Genomic DNA, 21,043 nt, shown 5'->3' with positions numbered 1-21,043 from the left:
AAAAAAAAAAAAAGATAACACAGGTAATAATCAGGTAAATACCGTAATAAGACATTGAGCTACACTTACTGTACGAAGATCTTCCTGGGGCAGGCCGAAAATGTGTTTTTGGCAGAAGGTGATGTTACGACATGTTTTCAATGGATTCACTGTCCACTAAGCTCCGTTGACATGGACACTGCCCCTATAGGGGTAAGGCATGGGCATGCTCACTGGTAAAGTTCAAATTACTCGGCAAAGGCCAATTTTAGGTCAGAAATAATGAATGTTTGGGTCAATAGGAATGCACGGGCACCGGCCAGGACCTTCGGCCTGGATCAAATTAACCAAGAAATTGAATTAACGGAAGTCTACTGTACTATATGCATTATGCAAATTCCACAAACAGTCTCTCAGAATAAAATACCAGTTTTATGCGCAATTTGATGGAAAGTTTGAAGTTTTTATTGCTGGAAGAGTGACACTTCTCAACTCTTCCAAATAATCCAAGGTTTTGAACACAGCACGAAACATTTCGCAGATTCATAAAAACTGTTCAGCACCAAATCACATATAATTTGCTATAAAAGGTCTGTTAACCTGATTTACATGCAGACCGGAAAGAGAATGCAAATCTTTGTTGAGACAATCCAACGCCAACAGAGGAGTGCTACATGGCAATGTTTGCGAAATTGTTCAACTTGAACAAAGCAGGAAATCATTTCTACATTAAAGAAATGTTGCATAACACATTATAAAGCCATCAATAACACACTAATCCTGGACTCGCTTGAGGCTTGTTTACACTCCAACGCGTCGAGCGGCAGTGGACAGAGTAGGACCAGCTGATTCATGCCCGCGATCGGGGAGTGGCATTTCTGGCTAACCACTTCGGGAGATACAATTGCTCTCACAAAACTTAGTGCGACTCGGCACCACTCCTGGCACATTCTCGTAATATTTCTTAACATTCTCGTAACATTTTCGTAAACACACAATCTCGTAAGAGTGATTGTATTTCTCCGAAGTGAACGACAGAGAATACCGCCCCAGCAGTGTGCATCGGTAGGCTGCGCTTCCGTCCAGCCACTGTGGCAGAGAGCCACGAATAATTGCACCAAACAGTAGGAGCTTCCCACAAGCAGTGATGCCCTTGCGACAACTAGGTGTCTAGCCAAGGATCGCATGTACCCTTTATCTTGGCAGGTGCCCCTCAGTGGGTCTGAACCCAGCAACTTTTTGTAATATTATCATTTGCTTGAACAAAGATAATAATAAAATGTGCATCAGCATTGTAACAACCTTTGTGTCAGTGTGTGATGACCAACTGCAATCTGACAAGTCATCACAGATGATGCAACATTTGTACGTCTGTGCCAGCATGCACTCTGTGCTCCAAGAACCTGGCCTTCGCTGAAGCACTTAACCCTGGAGTTCATGGCTGAATGAGACAATTCTGATCCCCGTGGCAAAGCTTGACTGCAGGCTATGAACGTGCCGGAGTGTGAAACAAGCCTTCGTGCGACTGGTGTCGGATACTACAAGTCGCTTAGAAGGACAACTGCACCGAAACTTCGGTTTGGCTCAATTGGTTATTAAGATAACTGTGTGTGTTATGGAAGAAAGCTTGGCAAAGCTCCAGGCCTGAAAAATTCCTAGTTTTCTCATTCACCCCCTTTAAATAAGCTAAGTGGGCATCTGGAGGTCAGCAGATACGATGCGAGCCCCAGCATGTCAGCCTCCTAGATTTTTTGGCGTACTACGAACTTGAGTCTCGGAACCCCATGCGCCAAACTGTTTATAAACATTGCGGGTTTTGCATCCTTTCTGGTGAGTGGTAACGATGGCACATTCTTTGGTGCTATAAAAAATATTGCTAGGTTTTCATAATGCATCCGATTGTGGTTCAAACGTAAAATTTTGCCAGGGGGCTTTGTTTTATCCACATTGTCATGAACAGTTTGTCTTACACAGTCCAAAATTTCGTAGCAGTTGGCCTTCCGACACCAATGCTTTGGAACTTGCCAGGTCATTTTGCAACATTGAAGATATGTGAACATGCTTGCAGCTAGCAACATCTACAAAATAGCACTTTACACTTCCCTAACACACTCTGGTGCAATATGGCAACTACTCATAACTGGTATTTTAAGACATGTGCTTCTAGTGGTACATCTCATAAACTCTATAAGTACATGTGTGTAGTAGCAGTACGTTTATGCATCTCTAGGCAGCTTCTAGTAGGCTAAGGTACTTGTTAAGGACACTCAGTGAAGCACTCAACTGTGCTTCAAGGCTCGCATAGCAAGCTAATGAGATTGGCTACATGATATGGCAGCTTCTACGCAGGGCATCTGAAAAAGGTTAAGCACTGTATCTGTAAAAGAGTTCGTGAAGAAAAATTGACAAGACATGACAATACGATAGAGGAAATGGAAAGATAGAGTCCCACTGCTCTAAGGCAACCTTTTTCTTGCATCGCATGAGCCGTGGACCGACATTATGTGCCCGATGTGTCCATCACAACTGTTTCTTTCTCACGCTTCACAAAGATAGTGACCATGAATTTGCAGGGCTAAATTGTGGAGGCGTACTATGGAGGGCCTCGTGTTCTATGGCTGCACACGTGTGTAATGCTTGAGAAATGATACATCGAGATCTGTTTGCAATAAACCCTGTTTTATTTAACTGTGACGTTTGGGTGCTTGCAGTAGTAGTGAAAATGTCTTGGCATGTTATTTTTTTTTAAGCAATGCCATTTCGCAGTTTACCAATCTTTTACATCTGGCCTGGTGTAGACAGTCTGAAGGCATCGCAGAATGAAAGGTAACCATTCCTTCCGTGTCTGGCTTTTTGAGTACTCTTAAAGCAGCTTCTTAAGGTCGCAAATGGGTATGCTTGTTTGATCGGCCACGTGGTCGGCAACTGCTTACAATGCCAAATGTTGCCGTCAGGAGTAGGCCAACTACCTCAAATCATTACAAAGTGTCTGGCATATCGCATAGAGTGATTGTGCTAACTGACATCTTGAACAAACCACGTTCTTTCCTTTTCCTTAATCAAACGTGCCTGCATTGAATGATGCAGGAACCACTTTTCTTTTTCCCACAAAATTACAATAAACATGGCTCTCCTCACACAACTTTTCAGGAAAAGTCCTGCAGCGCTTCAAGAACTATTGAAACATAACACAAAAAAAAAAAGCTTTCACTGAGGCCTTCTGCTCACTTGACATAAACAGCCAAAAGTAATAAAATTGAAAAACTTGCAGGCACTGCGTTCCCATATCGGCAGTGCAATAAAAGAAGAGAACGCATTAAAATCTTGTAGATACATTTCTTGGAAGAATTTAAAACGAGGCTGAAGTGACGTAAGAAAAGGAACTTTTTTGTACTGTTTTTACATCAGTTACTCAAATATATCGCTTGGGAAATATTTAAGGGAATGTAGCCAAGTTTAAACGGTCTAGCTCGATACTGTAACATGTTTACAACTTGGTATAATTTTGGCTACCTTAAAATGTCATAACCTCCAGGTTTTTCCCAAAATTTTACTAACTAAAATCCTATTTTTGCCATTAATTAAGTTAACTTTATAATGTAACCAATCACTGGATCACCCCACATTTGAAGTGCTTGTGTGTTTCTCGAGTATATGGATACACAGATTAGACAGGCTAGTTACACAATGCATGACTGGAGATTGCAAAACATGTTGAGTGACATAAATGTGGTCATACTTTTCAGTATCACTCTCAAACAATGAGACTGTGTAAAAAACAAACTGCAGCACAATGACAAGCTCATACAAGTACTGGCTTTGAGATCAAGTATCGGTAGCAGAGCTCAAATAAGTGTTTTTTTTTAGATTGTCATTATAGACAACAGTTAATGAGCTACTTGAGGTTAATTGACGCTATTCTTTTAGTCATATTAGGCTTCCACTGAACACCACCTGAATCTGACGGCAGCTAAAGATTATCACACTCATGCCTATCAGCAACTTGCATCTACACAAATAAGAATGTGATATCTGCATATATGTACAGACACTTGTACACCACATTGTCTTGGTGTTCATACAAGGAAATATTAGAACACGTTTGCATAGCCAAAAGTTTTCATAACGCTTGTGTTTTTGTTAACTACAACAAAACAGTTGTTGTTTTGCACGGTTCGCTCACCCTGGCTTGAATAAGGGCTTACGTGCGAGCGGAGACCTTTCCGCACGGGTGTGAATAATGTGAATACATTATCCGCGGGTACACAGCTTCACGAAATGGATCAATGCTCACCTAATTAGTGTTGACCTCTTGCAATTTCATGAACCCCAACAAGATCTGATAATGTATGAGCACACTTTCCCAACTCCAAGATTTGCATCCTGTGCTTTGCAAAACACACACACACAAAAAAAATCTGTCTGCCACAACAACTTAGCTTTGTACTTTGGACACGTAGAACAAGAAAGCTAAGCACCAACTACTAACTACACGGTCACCGTAAAACGACAGCTATAATGCTTGTGGTGATCGAAACTCTCACTGGACCTGCCTAACTTAAAAGTTTTTGGAACGGCAGACTTTTCCCTTGTGTGCCTCTTTTCAAGCAGCCTCGAATGAGATCAGTACACATACGCAATCTTAATCCCTTCCGTGCCATAGACGAACTTGGTTAGTCCACGAGTTTATAGAAAAACAGCAACAAAAAGGGTGAGCTAAGCTCGGCGGAGGTACATGTAAATTTTTTTTTTTTTTTTGCAATGCCCTGGAAGGGCTGATTTCATCTGAGAGCTTTCTTGCATTTCTCACAGATGGCAGCACGGGCAGGAGCAAGTATATTCTAGCAGAGAAAGTGAAGCATGTTGGAAACTGGGGTCTTTAAGAATGGTGCCACAGGCAGCTCGAGCTTTGCTGGCTTTGTCCCAGAAAAGTTGACTTCAGCGATGAATTGAGTCTGCAATCTTTTGATAGCCTCGCTTGGGCATAGCGTACGCTGCAGATGAACAGTTCAGTGTCAAATTCTTTTTTCATACCTATTGCACGGTATGTGATGTGTAGTGCTGTTAAGCTTCACTTTTGCAGTAATGGTTTGATATTTCAAATAAACACACCAAGCATCGTCTACTATACTATTTCTCATTAAAAAAAATTAAAAAAAATGTGCAAGAAAAAAATCTGATTAGTTTTGGTCAGAATACTGGATAATGGCCAGGCACGGAAGGGGTTAAAAAAAGATTTGAAAAATTTAAATCACTAATAAGCTTTTACGTGTTCTAGCAAGCTTTGAAAATCAATTGCCAATCGCTTCATCAAAATACAAGGTTTGAAAACTAAATGCTATGGAAGCCATATTTCTATCTTCCAAAGCTCCACAGGTGCTGTTTTCCAGACACGTCTGGCAGCAAAAATTGTATTACCGTAAAATCCTGCATACAATACAAAGCTGAATATTTTACGAGGGGCGCCATAAAGTAGGAAACAAATGAGAAATACATCCCAATCCAATGCGATCAAATCTGTTGCTTTTGGTCACACAAGAAAAAACAAACGATCAAAAACGAAAACACTGAAACTTACAGAAGGTTTAGTACCCAAATACAATTAAAGGCACAGACATTAAATACCAGAATTCTGAGAACCAAAAATAATAATAAAAAGAAAGCTTGTACTATATGTGGGATTTTTTTTTTGCATTTAAGACTACTTTGTCCGATAAGCAAGAAGTTCAAACTAACTGAAGCCCGTTTGAATGTAGCAGTGCTGAAATGCATTGAAAATGCATAAGCTGAATGTGGACATGACCGGGATGACCGTCCAAGGCTGAATTATTACAAATCGAGGGCACATCTTTTGATTCTGCAAAAGCGAGAACGCAAAATGCACACAGCTGCTCCCCCTGGCAGCTGCATTTACAAGAATGTTACAATGGCCGTCACATTGCATTCATGTAAATGAATGTAAATGGAGTAAATACCATGTGTGAAATGGTGTACCACCATGTAAATGGCAGTATTGCGCTAGAAAGACTAATCACATTTAATGCGACAGAAGAAGATAGATCGAGACAGGTAAGTCGACTCGCGGGGTGCAGGCAAATGCTGGCATATCGCATCATAGCAGATTTAAAATTTAACGACAAAGTAGTACCATGACTATTTTGTGACCACATTTAAGGCTCAAAAAAAAAAGAGGATAAAAGAACAGTAAATAAAAAGAATTATAGGCACACTTTATATTTTTGTACAGCATTAAGTATTGCAAGAAATTTCACATATGTAGAAAGGTGTATCACACTTCTGGGTGCACACGATCATCCCGGAGGGGCATCAGCAACAAAAGCACCATTGTCGTTCTGCAGACCTTCCTGTCAGTCTCAGCAAATTCTGAAACCCAACCTCGTAGACTCTCTCTAGAAATAGAATATCTACAACTACTAAAGTGTAACCACTGCTTTCAATCCCTTCACCTTTGGAGGGGAAAAAAGAAAGTATTCGCGTGAAACTCATTGTAGGCCACTTAAGAACAAAAGACAATAACGATAACTGTCCTAGTATTAAAAAAAGATTTCAGAATTCAACAATGTGAGCAATATCATCAAAAAAAGGCCTGCTGATGCATCTGTTCACTCCGACAGATTGCAAGGGGAAAATACTAAATGCAAATTTAAAAGTAACATACAAAGAACAACAAAAAAAAAAGACACCAAAAAAGTATTTTCCCAAAGCTGGACACACAGTAAACAAGAATATGGCAAATCAGTTCTGTGGGAATCCACAATGCGAAGCGGGCTTCGCACAAGGAAGACACTGTCCTCCTTGAGAGAGTAGCTTGAAGCTACAAATGGAATGCCTACGGGCTTCTCACCAGGAAAGCTTTGCAGTCGAAGATAGTTTGTCCTAGTCTGGGGACCGTACTCGGGACCGCCTTTTCGTAGATATCGCTCTGCCGTCTGAGCTAACTAGGAGGCCAGCAGATCGCAGAGATGAGGCCAAATTAAACTCCCTTTATGTAATGCAGGAAATTATAAAAATTTTCCTATATTTTCCAGCCAGCCGTGTTTCCAAATGCAAGCGTTCAAGCAGCACATAATAAACTGAAAAACTACACAAAATGCCAGCAACAACCATCTAGTGTCGAAAACTGCAACTAGAAGCAACTTGACGATTACAATCATCACGGGATCACACTGCGAGGTATGTTTCCACATCATGTACATATCCATGATCTGCTAGGTTGGCACCGATTCCGGTGATGACCATACACTGCAGTCGTGGGGAAGGGGGTTAATTGATGGCTCAAAAGCACAGGGACACTGAATGTGATGAATCTATAAAAATGCGCAACATAAAGGAAGGCCTCATTATTGAGATGTGCTAGCACCCTGGCTAGCTCAGATGGTAAGCCAACTGCCCAGGAAAGGTGTTGGACCTGTCTTCAATCCCCGGACCAGGACAAATGTTTCCTCCACTGTGAAGCTTTCTTTCTGCGGAACACATGTTGGGTTTCCTATGTATCTCTGGGCTACTGTCGGGTGGATCAGTTTTTCCGATCAGTAAACAAGAAAACGCGTGCGAGGTTATAAAAGTATTCAAAGTAACCTCTTTGATTATATTAAGACTTTGATATCTATGTGTATATATATTCCTAGAGGAAAGTGCAATATGTATAGGCTGTGGTCATACTGAGATAAAGTGAACAAGCACAATATTGAGTCGGTCATCAAAGTTAACTGCGCAGGTAATAAAAATAAAGGCCGATCACTATACAGGTGATGAGGGCATGCTACAACATTTCCTGGACATTCACCTACTTCTCAAACCTGAAACGACTGCTCAATCTTTGGGCCTGTTTGCTGAACATTCAGCCTCTCACCTCGCTGCTTTTTATTTAAAGTAAATTTAAAAAAAAGGAAAAGAGAAAAGAGTAACTCGTAGCTAGTAACAACGCAGTCCTGCTGTGGAGGAGCTAGCATTACTAGCAAGAAGTAGTAGTATTAAAAGAGAAAAAGTGCTGATCGACTAGCTCGAGTGAGCGACAGCCGTCAGAAGTCCAGGGAGAATTTAAACGGCTGCCTCCATTTTTTTTTTTTCTTTCCAGCCGGAGCTGTGAATACGCGTTGGACGATGGCTTGGTACGACGAAGACGACCACAGTGGCGGCGACAGCAATGGGGCGCAACAACCTTTGGCTTGACTCTGTGGGTGAGGACTCCTGAATGCCAAGAGCAGGTCACCTGACCTTGAGAATTTGAAGAGACGAGGAGAGAGACGGTCGCTTCCTGACGAGTTTGGCCGCCACTGTAAGCAACAATGAACAAGCTGTAGTTTTTCTTTGCCATACTTGCCGACCTGTTCACTTCAGAATTCCTAAATATCTTGCGGTGCGGAAGGGAAAGGGAAAAACACACAACCCGCATTTCTTAACATAACTTGATATCACTTTTCTTTTTCAATGCGAGAATGATCAGAATATAAGAAAGTACAGCCGAACCCACTTATAAAGATAGTCAGATGCCAAGAAAATCCCCATCGTTATAAATCGACAATTCTTATAACCGGGTTGCACGAAAAAAATGCAGAGGGAACAAACATTTTAACTAGACAGAAAGAAGTGTAGTCCAAAACCACTTATAGCATTACCGGTTCTAACAATACAGTCGAACTCGTTTATAACAAACTCCACAGTTCTGGGAAAAGTGGTTGTTGTATCAGTAGTTCGTTATATGTGATCCTGCCCTTCAAAACATGCAAACGTTAACGACACTTAATCTGGCTGTGGCAGTTAAGATTTGACAACACTTGGGTTCCAAAATCGTATTTTTCACGTCTTAACTTTTTGTTCCTGGCACTTTACCGCATCTAACTGAAAGTTTCCGTAGAAAACGTCATCTCAAGAATGAAATGCGGTGTCGTAGCTCTCTCAAAATGGCGCCCTGCCGGTTCCGGTCACCTGCCATTTCGAAACTACGAGTGCAGCCACCGCCATTTTTTCTTTGAGAGCTAGTTATATGTTTTGCTATCAGCGGAACATGAGTGGATTCTGAATATGATAGCGAAGCATTCTAGTTGGCTGCAAGCGAAAACAGTTGTGGCACGCCGGCAGTTTACAAACGTCTTGCCGTTACGACCGCAGCGTCAGCTGCATCGGTACTTGAAAGTGCGAAGTTGCGTTTTATATGTCACTTCAGTCGAAAAATTATGAAGTTTGAAAGGTAGAACGCCACCGCAATATTTATCGGTAACAATGCAAATGAAGCGTGGATGAGCCGCGAACTCCCAATAACAGTGACGTAACGTCCGCCGACTCTAAATGAGCGTGCTGCTATCGTGACCTCCAGAGATTGCACGCGGTGCCGCATGAAGAACTGCGCAAAGAACTAAAGTGCTGCCATCATGGTTTCCATGAGAGGACTGGTGCATGCTATCACAGAGGCCACGGCCGCCGTTCTGCCTCGCCCTGAAGCATGCTGAAGACATGCCTTGAAAGCATGGTTGCCCTTGCATGGCTGGAAGAGTTGTAAGCGAGCGATTTTCCTCACGGCTTATGAAATCTGCGTGCAGCAATCGGTCATCTTGGCGGTATTATCTTTGTTGCCACTGGACTGGAGCGGGAAGGAGGGGGGGGGGGGGGGGGGGGGGAGTGCTGCTATGTGCCCAATTCGGTTGCGATTCCGTGCTTCGGAAATTTGCAAGCGCCCTCCTTTTACTGTGGCCGGTTTTGAAGAGTTCATTGTAGCAGTACAACACTGTTGAAAACGTTTGTTCTACCTGGGCACAATTTCAATAGGGCATGGTCGGAAAATTGTAAATGCAGTGAAATGCAGTCGTTATAACTGATAAATCGTTATATCTAGGATCATTATTAGTGCATTTGACTGTAGTACTCGGATGTAACAATTAACAGCTGCTGCACCTTCAAATTTCGTGCGTTATACGGTATCGGTTACATGGTTCTACGTGGTTATATGTGGTACTGTTGTAAGTGGGTTCGACTGTACTGTGAAATTTGTGATGTCACAGCTGAAGTACAGGCGCCCAGGTTTTTGGCAAGAAATTTTTGGCAGGAAAGCGGAGAGCTGATGTAACCAACTGTGGTTGAACAAGGGGAGTCTAAGCCTGAAACTAACCCCAATGATTACAGGTCACTTTTTGGAAGAGCCGCTTGCAGACTGAGGCTTCTGTCGTTTATGAAACTGTTGATCACAGTATACAGAGGGATTTCATGTGCAGAATGACGAATCAAATGATAAAATCAAATTCTCAAGAATCAAATTATCAAGCAATTGATCAATCAATCAATCAATCAATCAATCAATCAATGAACAAATAAGTGTACACAAGCACATTTTCACTGACACACCAAGCAGCCACAAGTGCTTGGATGTTAGGCAGGCATAAAAAGATAGGTTATAAAAGTAAGGGAGGAATAAAAAGAAAATTTAATGACAGCACACTGGACATGTGTTAAAATGAGCACACAAATGAAATTTATTAACTTGAAAAAAGAAAAAATAACTCAGGTCACTTTGTGAACGACACATGCTTCGTGCAGTGCGATGGCCGCAGACATTTTAAGTTCCAACAAGCAGTTGGGTTAGTCACATGGGAAGGAAGACAACACAGAATCACATCAGTCACAGTTGGCCAAATTATAGAAAGGCACACGTACAATCAAGCAGGTTGGGACACCATTCAACATGCAATAAAACCAATGCCACAGTTCAGCTTGTGGGGTCGCTGTGGGTGAAACAAAGGGTGCGATAAGAGACAGGTTTAGTAGTGAGGAAACTTGTACTAGTTGTTGAAGGTTCACATAGTCGAAACCCACGTTAAAGATATCCAGCAACAACGAAATTCTCATGACAACAAAACATTTTCGTATCCCCATATGCCCATAGGATTCAATGCATTTCGTAGCTCTCGACAATGCAATGTCTCTGTACTAATAACCCGCACATCAACGAAATTTGCCAGAACGTAACCCAGCATATTACCTACTTGTGTAAGGCCAGCTGGCTCAAAACTATGGTCAAATGCGATTGCTTTGCACTAAAGCTGTGTAAAACGCCATCACATTACAGTTGCGCGGGCGCCGCCATTTTTTTTACAAAAACAACCTAGTGCCGGAAGCGGTTGCGTATGGTGGAAACACGTCATGGCTGCCATCTTGTTTGTTGATCAGTCATTTGAAGCGGTATGCATGTTGCTGCCAGCATGTGACGACAGCTTTTGCATGCCTAGTGCAGTGCATAATGTGCGCCTCGGTGAGAAAAATGCAGCAAACACAAAGAAATCTATGTCTCACCGACGTGGAATTGTTTATGGCACTTGAGATGTCAGTCGCAGCATGGAGTGTCACGCATCGGGCTGTGATTGAGTGATCGTCCGGGAATACACATCCCCTGCTTCAAGAACGCTGGTTTTGATGCCACCCAAATGGCATCGCATGCGGTTTTGGCGTCGGGCACAGAATTGCGTGAAGGGACCGTAATCTTGATCGGCTGCTTTCGGGTATACAACATACGATCACTTTCGCGCTTGGCACAGGACACGTTGGCACTTACGGGCGACAGCGTGCGCTGGAGAAATGCTGCTGCGTGCACGGAGTGCCGTTGCTCTGCGTCTGGTGCCACAAATCTCGCAAAAGTGATCGTATCTCGGAAAGCAATTTAACGAGAATACTGCTCCATGGCTGTGGTGCCCCTGCTGATCGATGCATGCGGCGCACTTTGTACTGTCGGCAATGCAGTTCTATATCCTCCGGAAAGCTGTCCAAAGTAAGCTAACGGAATTTTGACAGTAAAGTTCCGTTCTGTGACGTACTACCTATCTGTGCTGTCTCATTTCGCAACAGTGAAATTCTCGTGAAAGCGAATTTTTTTCACATTCCTCGTAAATTAAGTTATTGCTATGTTCAACTGTACTTGGCAAAACAGCACTAACACAGATGAGGACAAAGAAAGGCAGGTAGGTGCACGCGTGTGTGTGCCTAGCTTTTCTTTTGTCCTCATCTGTTACAGTGCTGTTTTGCCAAGGACCGACCGATTTAGCTAGGCGTTTACTGTCTATTCCAGCTGGCCTGGCCCATCCTAACAATTTACACACAGCAGCTCAGTGGAAATGCTTGTTTGCACAATGCTTGTGGCCGGTAGCAGAAAGCAGGGCCAGCATAATGCAACTACTGTTCTATTTTAATGTTATTCCTTTTCACACTCTGTCATCAGTCTGGGCAATGCTTTGCCAAAGTTATCGCCAAGATTGGGCGGCTGTGAATGGAGGAGAGAGGTATTGATCAATGAGGTCTACGTGGATTCAACTTGGCATTGGATTCCGTTTGGCATTGTGTGCCAAACGGAGACTATCTGATAACACGGCGGCCCCCCCTCACAGAAACACCCTTTCCACTTCTCTCCTTCAGAAATGAATAACATGGACTGAAACATTATTTGCTGCGCTGAAGTGAAACATTATTTTCCCAAAAAAAAGTCTGAATGCACTTTAAAAACCAGTGAGAACAGGTAAAGACAACTGAAGCGAAGGCACAAAAAATGCAATTGAACGAAGTGTCCCTCGCCCACGTGCCACTTAACAGCGCTGTGTGTGTTCCATTCCGTTGTACTTGAGTGATGCGCTGGTGAAAATGGATCTCTTTATTCCTTACATGAAACTTTGCCCTGTGGTGCAGGCTATGGACTGAAATGTGATTCTTTACAAAGAGCTTTGCCATATAAGAGGAGTTTAGTTCAGCGACAAGCTGTTGGGGTGGACATCTGAACGGCAGGAGAGGGATGGTTCACAATACATGATTAAACAAACACACATACAGTACGTCGTTCATGAAGGAATGGCTAGCATGATTACACAGACAAACAATAGGATTACAGACAGGATTACACAGACAAACAATAAGCTTCAACTCGGGAGCCCGATGCCAATTTCCCAGTTTAATGAAGTGCAAAGATGCTCTGCTGAGGCAAACGCTTAATCAATCTGACTGATATTTGTTGCATTTGAGAAAGACGGCTGAGTTCTACTGAGCTTAGGTAGCAGAATTTTTATTTAGGGCCTCGAGTTTTTAAACAAGAATTGCTGAAAATTGATAAGATAAAGAACAACAACTTAAGCATGAAGCTTAAAAATATGTAACTCTGCACCAAAGATGCATATTACAGTTCTGTAAACTGTTAAAGTATCTAATATATAAGTTTACACTTCATGCAAAATTCTTACAATGCTTACGAGGGTTTTGCAAAACTACCACTCACAAATACAGTAGAACCTCATTCATACATTCTGGGAAGGAACACGAGAAAGAACGTACCAACCAGGAATATGTACGATCCGAAGTCCCTCCAAAAATTTGGCAGACTCAACTGTAGCTGACGTCTTCACAATGCTAAGCATTGTGCAAGCTATTGCAGCACAAGACACCAACACATATTTAGCTGATGGAGCCCTGAGCGGCCCCGAGGTGCGCATTGTTTTCGTGGCTTCATCAAGCTTACATTAGCGCTCCTCGAACTCGGCCTGGGTCAGCAACTTTTTCCAGCGGGGCATTTCAGTAGGAAGATGGAACCTGCCTACTTGGTCTGAATCGTTGCAGCACGAGACGTCGACATGCGTCGATCAGGCTAATGGAGCCTGATTGGCCTGAGAAACGTACTGTCGTTTTCCTAACGTGTGGTGTTTTAAGATGGCGATGGGAAACTGAAATTAAATCGAGTTGGTGGGCTATGCTGGAATACGATGCCTACAATACTGCCAGAGTGAAACATGACACTCATTTCGCACCACCTGCAGCAAGGAACGGTGGCGCGTTTGGGTTATCGTCTATTTAAAGCATGCAGTATGCTTCCAATGGCACTACGCCACATACGCTGTGACACAGACAGGTGAAGATGCTTATCACCATAGGGTTAATGGTAACAGCGGTGAAATTGGCATGCGAAGACCCACTGGGAGATTTGCTGGTAACGGAATAAGAAACTGAGCATCCCCGGCGTTTTCTTGCGACAACGGCGGCTACTGTTCTCTATCGCGTACACCTCGCGCTTTTCTTGTTTACACGAAATCTAGCAGGCCGAAAACGTGTCATATGACCGCAGTTCGGTGATGCACTGAACATTGGTGATGAAAGATGTGTGTTCTCAGGAACGTTGATGGTAAAGAAGCGCAACTGCATTGGGTAATTTTTCATGTTTTTGATCACAAACTTTAGCGAGAGGATCGTATCAACGAGGTTTCACTGTATTTTAAAGCAGCGCATATTACATCTATTTTGACCCCCTTCAATGCCTTAGTAAGTGCAGTTAACAAAATTGTAATATTGTTCCTTATTACTCAGCTACAGAGCTCAAAACATCATGCTTCACCTATTTTAAGAATTTGAAATTTTCAAGATTTCTGTAAAATAAATTGACAGCCTAAGTAGGAGATTACCTCTCCACAGTCACTAAATTTGAGCTTCTTTTAAATGCAATAAACCGTATCAAGTTGTGTGCAGCAGATACTGAGCAATATGGCTTCTCCATTCCGATGCATATATAGTAGAAACTCGTTCATACGTTTTGGAAAAAAACGTGAGAAAAGACATACTAACTGGGAAGGCGTACGATCCAAAGTAACCAAAGAAATTTGACACACTCAACTATTGTCAACATCTACGTAATGCGAAGCGTCCCGCAGATCGCTGCAAATCCAGTGGCCTGAGATACTTTTTGTTGTTTTCCTATTGTGTAGTGTGTTAAGAGGGCGACGAGAAATGGAAGAAATCGAGCTGGTGGGCGATGCCAAATGCTGCCAAAGTGAACCGTGATGCCCACATTGCGCCACCTGTAGAAGGGAATGGCGGTGCGTTTGGATTTTCGCCTACTAAAAGTGTGCAGTACGCTACGAATGGAACTATGCACCACGCGCTGTACAACAGATAGGTGAAGATGCTTATCGCAATAGGTTTGGCAGCGATAGCTGTGAATGTGACGTGCGACGACCCGGGCGGAGATTTGCTGGTACCGAAATAAGAAACTGTGCATGCGATTGTTTTCATGTGAGACGGGCGGCCACATACTGTTCTCGATCGTGCGTGCCTTGCACCTTTTCTTGTTCACATGGGATCTAGTGGCTGGAAAATGTATACGATCGCAGTCTGCAGCAGGAAACGGTGACGCATTTAGGTTATCGCCTATTAAAAGCATGCGCTACACTTCCGACCGCACCACACGCTGTGAAACAGATAGGTGAAGATGCTTATCGCAATAGCATTGGTGATGACAGCCGTGAATGCCGCATGTGACGATCCTGGAGAAAATTTGCTGTTACCGAAATTACAAACTGAGTGTACACCGGCGTTTCCCCGCGAGACGGGCGAGCAAGTATTGCAGTGCAGCTATAAACTGTTCTCGATCACGTGCGTCTCATGCATTTTCTTCTTTACATGGGATCTAGCGGTTGGAAAATGTATCATAAGATCGCAGTTTGGCGACGTACCGAAAGTTGGTGCCAAAGAATCGTGTTTTCCGGGAACGTATGAACCAGTAAAAAAATGAGCGTAACTCTGTTGGGTCATTTTTTGTGTTCTCGACTGCGAACGTTGGCGTCAGAAAAACGTACGTAACGGGAACATATCAACGAGGTTCTGCAGTACATACGAGCTCCTAAGCCAAAGCTTCCTCTTAAAGAATCCAAGCATTCCACCACAAACAAAATGAAGACAGGCGATTAAGCGGAGACACACGGTACGACTCTCATGTGCAATCTATGTACGATCACCTGGCAACTGTTCATCTGATTCCCCATAGACAGTTGTACCAACAAATGCATACGAGTTTCAGACACGTTCCAACTGCTTCTATCAGGTCGACTCCACGTGCAGTACAATGTGCGAACAGTTGTGTCAACACAACTCAGAAAAATTTCTAACAGGTTCCACTGGTTTCCAGCGAGTCTGATCAAGTTCTGTCAAGTTTCAACAATTGGAACGGCCATCTCCCAGGCACATAGCAGATGACATCAGACGCCATGTCATACCATGTATCTCCAGCTTTAAAGAACCGAGCTTTCATGACATGCTGGAACAAACACAGACATGCTGCTGCATGCGGTCAGTGAGAAGTCACCGAGTTGCGTCCCCCAGTCGCCGCATGCACCGCCACCTCCATGCTTCGTGCCCGGGGTTAGTAGTGCTCCAGTGCGACCGGCCAGTCACAGCCGAAGGGCGAGCCGAGCCTTACTGTTGGTGTCCTGTGGTGTCAGAGGGCGCTCCATCACCTTCTGCAGCACCGCGATCCACTCAATGCGGTCCCGGTCGCTCTCGGCACCCATGACGAACTTTCGGTGTGGCGTGTTCACCGTGAAGGCAAAGGGCATCTCCTTGAACAAGTGTGGCACCCCGGTCTGGACAGAGTATCCCTCACTTCGGTGGCCCAGGAACACCTCACCTTTCGGGTAGGCATCCTATTGAAGCAAGATTGTGGGTTTCAATTTGAGGCGACTAGCAAGACACAAATATAAAATAAAATAAATAAAAATAAAGACAATGCAAGAAACCAAAGCAAGAAGCCTTGCTGACAAACAGTTAAGCCTCAATACAACAAACTTCAATACAGTTCATTTCCGTTAATTCGACCCTTACGAGACCAATGAAATTGATCGAATTATAAGGCGAGTCGAAATAAAAATGATGCAGAAGAAACGTCAGAACATGCTGCTGATTCATTTGGCAGATTATCATACACCCCCAAATAAAAACCATGCCCGCTTTTAAAGAGTCAAAAGTAGACAAAAAATGTAGTGATACCAATAAAGCTCCTAAACAAAGTAGAAATCTAACGCGCACCCGGTTTCTTAGTAAGAAAAATTGTCAAATGTTCGATGTGCGTCGCATAGTGGCGGTCGTTTTCTGAAAGGCGGCTTCGCCGCAATACAACCATGTTATGCGGCAAAGCACCAGCACCCTGCGAACGCAGTTTGAGGTTAAATTTTTTTTTTTTGGGGGGGGGGGGGGGAATGAAAGAAGCCGCACGTTCTATTCGGGTAAATACAGTAATCGAACATTGTCAGCTACTGTTATTGCTTGAACATCTTCCTTGGGCAAGCCGATAATAGCTATTTTCAATGGGAAATTTATGACGGGTGTTCAACGTGTTCACTGTCCCCTAAGCTCTGCCGAAATGGATGCTGGACTGAACAGGTTGCTATTGGGGTCACCATAGGGGTCAGGTGCATGCATGCTCACTGGTAAAGTTCCAATTAACCGTCGAACACCAATTTTAGAATTGAAATAATGGAAGTTTGAGCCTATAGAAATGCATGGGTGTTGGCCGGGAACTTCGGCCGAGATTGATTAAGAAGAAAAATCAAATTAATCTGTGTCGAAGAGCAAGGCAGTGGAGGAATGCAACGCAAGGTCAGTGCCAACCACAGCATCTAAGCCTTTGGACACAGCAAAGCTCTCGCACAAGAACACGTGCACTTCGGAGGGCTGGTTGGAGCTAGCAGAAGAAAAGTACCTGTGCTACTCAAGTAACATACTCCTCCGACCATGAAAACTGGAGAGACAGCCAGAGAGAACTATTCACTTTAATAAAAGTAATAATGCACTTGGTGTATACTGTTTGTTGCAGTGAGAATATTTAGGTCGCATTTGTTGTTTGATTATGTAACTATGTGGGAAACAAATCTCGAGACGAGCTCACCATTATACGTAATACAGATGGCTATACGTATAAGACAGCTGGTTAAATGTGTGCCGTCTTGTTCTGAGCTGTTTAGGAAGACTGCAGCAGCAGCCAAGGTCAGCTCAAGTCCGGAAGGTGTTCACTAAGAACGCTCCACTTTAAAATGACCGTGCAATGATGACGCGTCGACACTCACCAGCGGATCCTCGTGGTACATCCACTTGCGGTCGTCCAGGGTGAACCAGCGGCGCCGGTGCTGGTCGGCAGGCCTCGGTCCGGACTTCCAGAGCCAGCCCTCTCTGAGGAAGTCGCGTGTCAGGTGCGGCACCAGCTGAGATTCCTTGGCGCCCGGGAACGCCACCTGGAGGTGGTGCAACTTGGCCGCCCTTAGCGCGCTGTACCAGTCCACGATTGTCTGCAGGGAAGTGGCGAGCGAAAGATGCCGCCGTCACACCTCGAGGAGAAAATCTACAGATGAAGGCCACAGGCTTGTAACGCAACGAAATGCAAGGAATAAAGCGACCTATACTCAGTCATACCTACAGGAAACTTTTTTTTTTTTTTTAAAGTACTCCCTTGAGCATAAATATACGAACCGGGGATTTCGCAACGAAGCCGATTTTCTGGTCTGTCTGCAAATGTTTAAACACGGAATTGTGGGCAGCACTTCAAGTTTGGCAGAGCAAACTTTCCAGTGCACTCGTTTACTTCACTTTGTGCAACTCAATCAGGAAGAAATTAAGTTTCTTTCGGCACAGTTGTGGTCAATATACTTTGCTCATGGGCATACATCAGTTCATGAAGAATTGTTAGCCATAAGCCGTGGACCAGTACTATAATCGCAAGACATGGCGATTGAGCGAATGGCAAACGGCCAGTGTGATTACTACAAGTTCAGCGCTAAAGCCGAGATGGCTAGAGACAGACATTTGCTACAATAGTAACACATAAAGCAAAGGATTCAAGATGGTCAAAATTAACCTGACACCCTTCACAGCGGCATCCCTCATAACTCACTGTGTAGTTTCATAACCGTAAACCCGATAATTTAATTTAATTCACTTTTTTGGTTTCGGGCCAGTAAACTCGATGATTTAATTTATGTGATTTTTTCATAACAGCAAATCTTACAGGCGGAATAGTTAAATTTGTCACTGAGAGGTGGCGTTGTTGTATTAAAGGGTTTAAAAGCATCTGAAAGGTTTAAAGAAAGATCTGGGTGGCATGGTGCCAAAGCCACATTACAAGGTGATATGACATATAGATCACATCATCACTAAAGCCTTTACTATAGACGTTATACAGTAGACTTCCATTAATTCATTTTTCGGCTATTTCAATTTTTCAGTTAATTCGATTCCGGATGGAGATCCCGGCCGGCGCCCATATCTTTCTTTGGGCCCAGACTTTCGTTATTTGGATCCTAAAATTGGCCTTCACGGGATAATTCGAGCTTGATCAATTGGCATGCACACATGGCTGGCCTCTATGGTGACCCCGATAGCAACACGATTAGTGGCAGCATCTGTCACAGCGGCGCTTAAGGGACAATAAATGCGTTGAGCAAAGGTCAGCGCATGCCGAAAATGCCCACTTTCGGCCCGCCTTAGGAAGATTTTCGAGCAATAACCGTAGCCCACAATGTTCGATTACGTATTTATCAGATTCTACAACGCGTCTTTATTTTTTTTATTTTTTGAAGATTGCTTGTGCGGTGCAGTTGGTCACGAAACTAAAGCCGGCTTCGCAAAGTTAGCATGCTTTCTTGCATGACACATATGTACGGCGGCGAAGCTGATTTAAGTAAACGGCGTGGCAAAGCCGACGTTAAGAAATCGGCTACCAGCGTGCAACAATTTTTCTTGCAAAAAAATCTGGTGCGTGTTAGATTTCTACTTTGTTTTAGGAGCTTTAATGTAATTTCTACATGACTACTTTGGACACACAGCAAGTGGGCGCGGGCTTGTTTTGGGGGCGTGTCCGAAATGGGCAAATACTGCCAAATGAATGAATGATGTGTTTTGAGATTTTTTTCTTTATAGTGTTTAGTTAGATCCGCCGAATAAATAGACAATTTTGTCGGTCCCGTCACGGTCGAATTGATGGAAGTCAACTGTAATATCTCTTTCTGATGGGTCACTTGTTGGAAGCAGCTGCAGCAGTTTCCAAAGGCATAGTATTCAAAGTTGACGAGTGCTGCTTTCGACGCGACCCAAGCCACTTTCGGCCAAATGTGATTTCAGTAAACGAAGTGAACTCCTGAGTGTTGGACGGTATCTGCAAGGCTCACCTTGCCGTCTTCGCTGTAGACAAAAATATTCCGCGTCGAGCCATCCTTGACGTAGCTCAGCTGAAGCCCATGCTTGTTGCCAATCTTCTCGGGGCAGAAGACGGCGTTGATCTCAGACACCGGAATCGATGCCTTGGGCTCTTTGTGAGACTGAAAACGACAACAATTGCACAATCGTCTGCTTGAGCATAAACATATCTGTTCCGTGCGCATCGCGAATGCACGGCCGGACTTTTCCTTCAAGAGGGAAGCGAGCCTTCGTTAGTTTTATTGCTTTCTCTTTCACTGGCCCCCCGCGGACTCCGAGCTGTGCGCGAAAGAAAGGGACCGCTCCCTCCGTTCGGTTCCTGGAAGTGACCCAGTGACGACGCTTCGGGGTGCCGGGTGTTGTTTCCCGGGCTTGGGGGCGGCGACGGGGATGGAAACCGCGGTTGGAAAAGCGCGGGACGGGCAGACTCGCCCCACCAGCCCTAGAGACCGGACCACTTTTTTACGGGGCTAAAACTGAACGTTTTGTGTATTTTTGACTTGCTTTTTTGACCTTCTCAGTGTAATTAAAGTTTGTTTTAAATGTTCCATTGCGTTCGACCCGTTATCTAGCTGGACAGCGGACGCTTTGATTCCGTCAAGTGCGATCCGCGAGGCCAGCATAATATCACTTCAGGTGTACAGCCACTTATGGCAAACAGAATACAGAAGAATTTAAGTTAGTTCCGAATGTCACTCTTCAAATGACAACAATCACAATATGCCATACTATTCACAATATGCCACACTATTCAATGTATAGTGGTCGTTAGGCTCTTGTTTTTATGTATTGGTTATATATACCACGAACTTGTATAGAGAATCTGTTGGGCCAGTAGTCAAAGACTAGTAGAGACCCATAACCTATACATGCACAGTTGTGACTACAGCACTTAGCGAGTAAGTACTGTAAAGTCGTACTTAGTGAGTTAAATATGTGAAAACACACAATTATGTACCTAAAATAAACAATATACATGTATACCATATTTTACAGTGCATAAGTTACATTTTTCTATAAGATGCACGCACCCTACTTTTCGTGACTTTTGAAGAAAAAATTTGTATATAAG

General features: G+C 43.6%; 1 protein-coding gene across 2 annotated transcripts in view; it reads right to left on the bottom strand.

Annotated features, from left to right (window-relative positions):
- Positions 1-421: 421 nt before the first annotated feature.
- The window catches only part of LOC126528977 (arf-GAP with dual PH domain-containing protein 1-like), a 32,812-nt gene continuing 12,190 nt past the window's right edge, over positions 422-21,043 (bottom strand). For both annotated transcript variants that reach the window (XM_050176579.3, XM_050176580.3), the window contains 4 exons: positions 19,944-20,093; positions 17,850-18,068; positions 16,208-16,430; positions 422-8,276 (listed from right to left, as the gene is read on the bottom strand). In XM_050176579.3, the coding sequence (XP_050032536.2) occupies positions 8,209-8,276; positions 16,208-16,430; positions 17,850-18,068; positions 19,944-20,093 (660 nt within the window). In that variant the 3' untranslated portion in view covers positions 422-8,208. The remainder of the gene's footprint in view (positions 8,277-16,207; positions 16,431-17,849; positions 18,069-19,943; positions 20,094-21,043) is intronic.

This window comes from Dermacentor andersoni, chromosome 8 (assembly GCF_023375885.2).
Source record: "Dermacentor andersoni chromosome 8, qqDerAnde1_hic_scaffold, whole genome shotgun sequence".
Classification (NCBI taxonomy): domain Eukaryota; kingdom Metazoa; phylum Arthropoda; class Arachnida; order Ixodida; family Ixodidae; genus Dermacentor; species Dermacentor andersoni.
The sequence above is the reverse complement of the archived record's forward strand: the minus strand, read 5'-3'. Positions and strand labels throughout refer to the sequence as shown.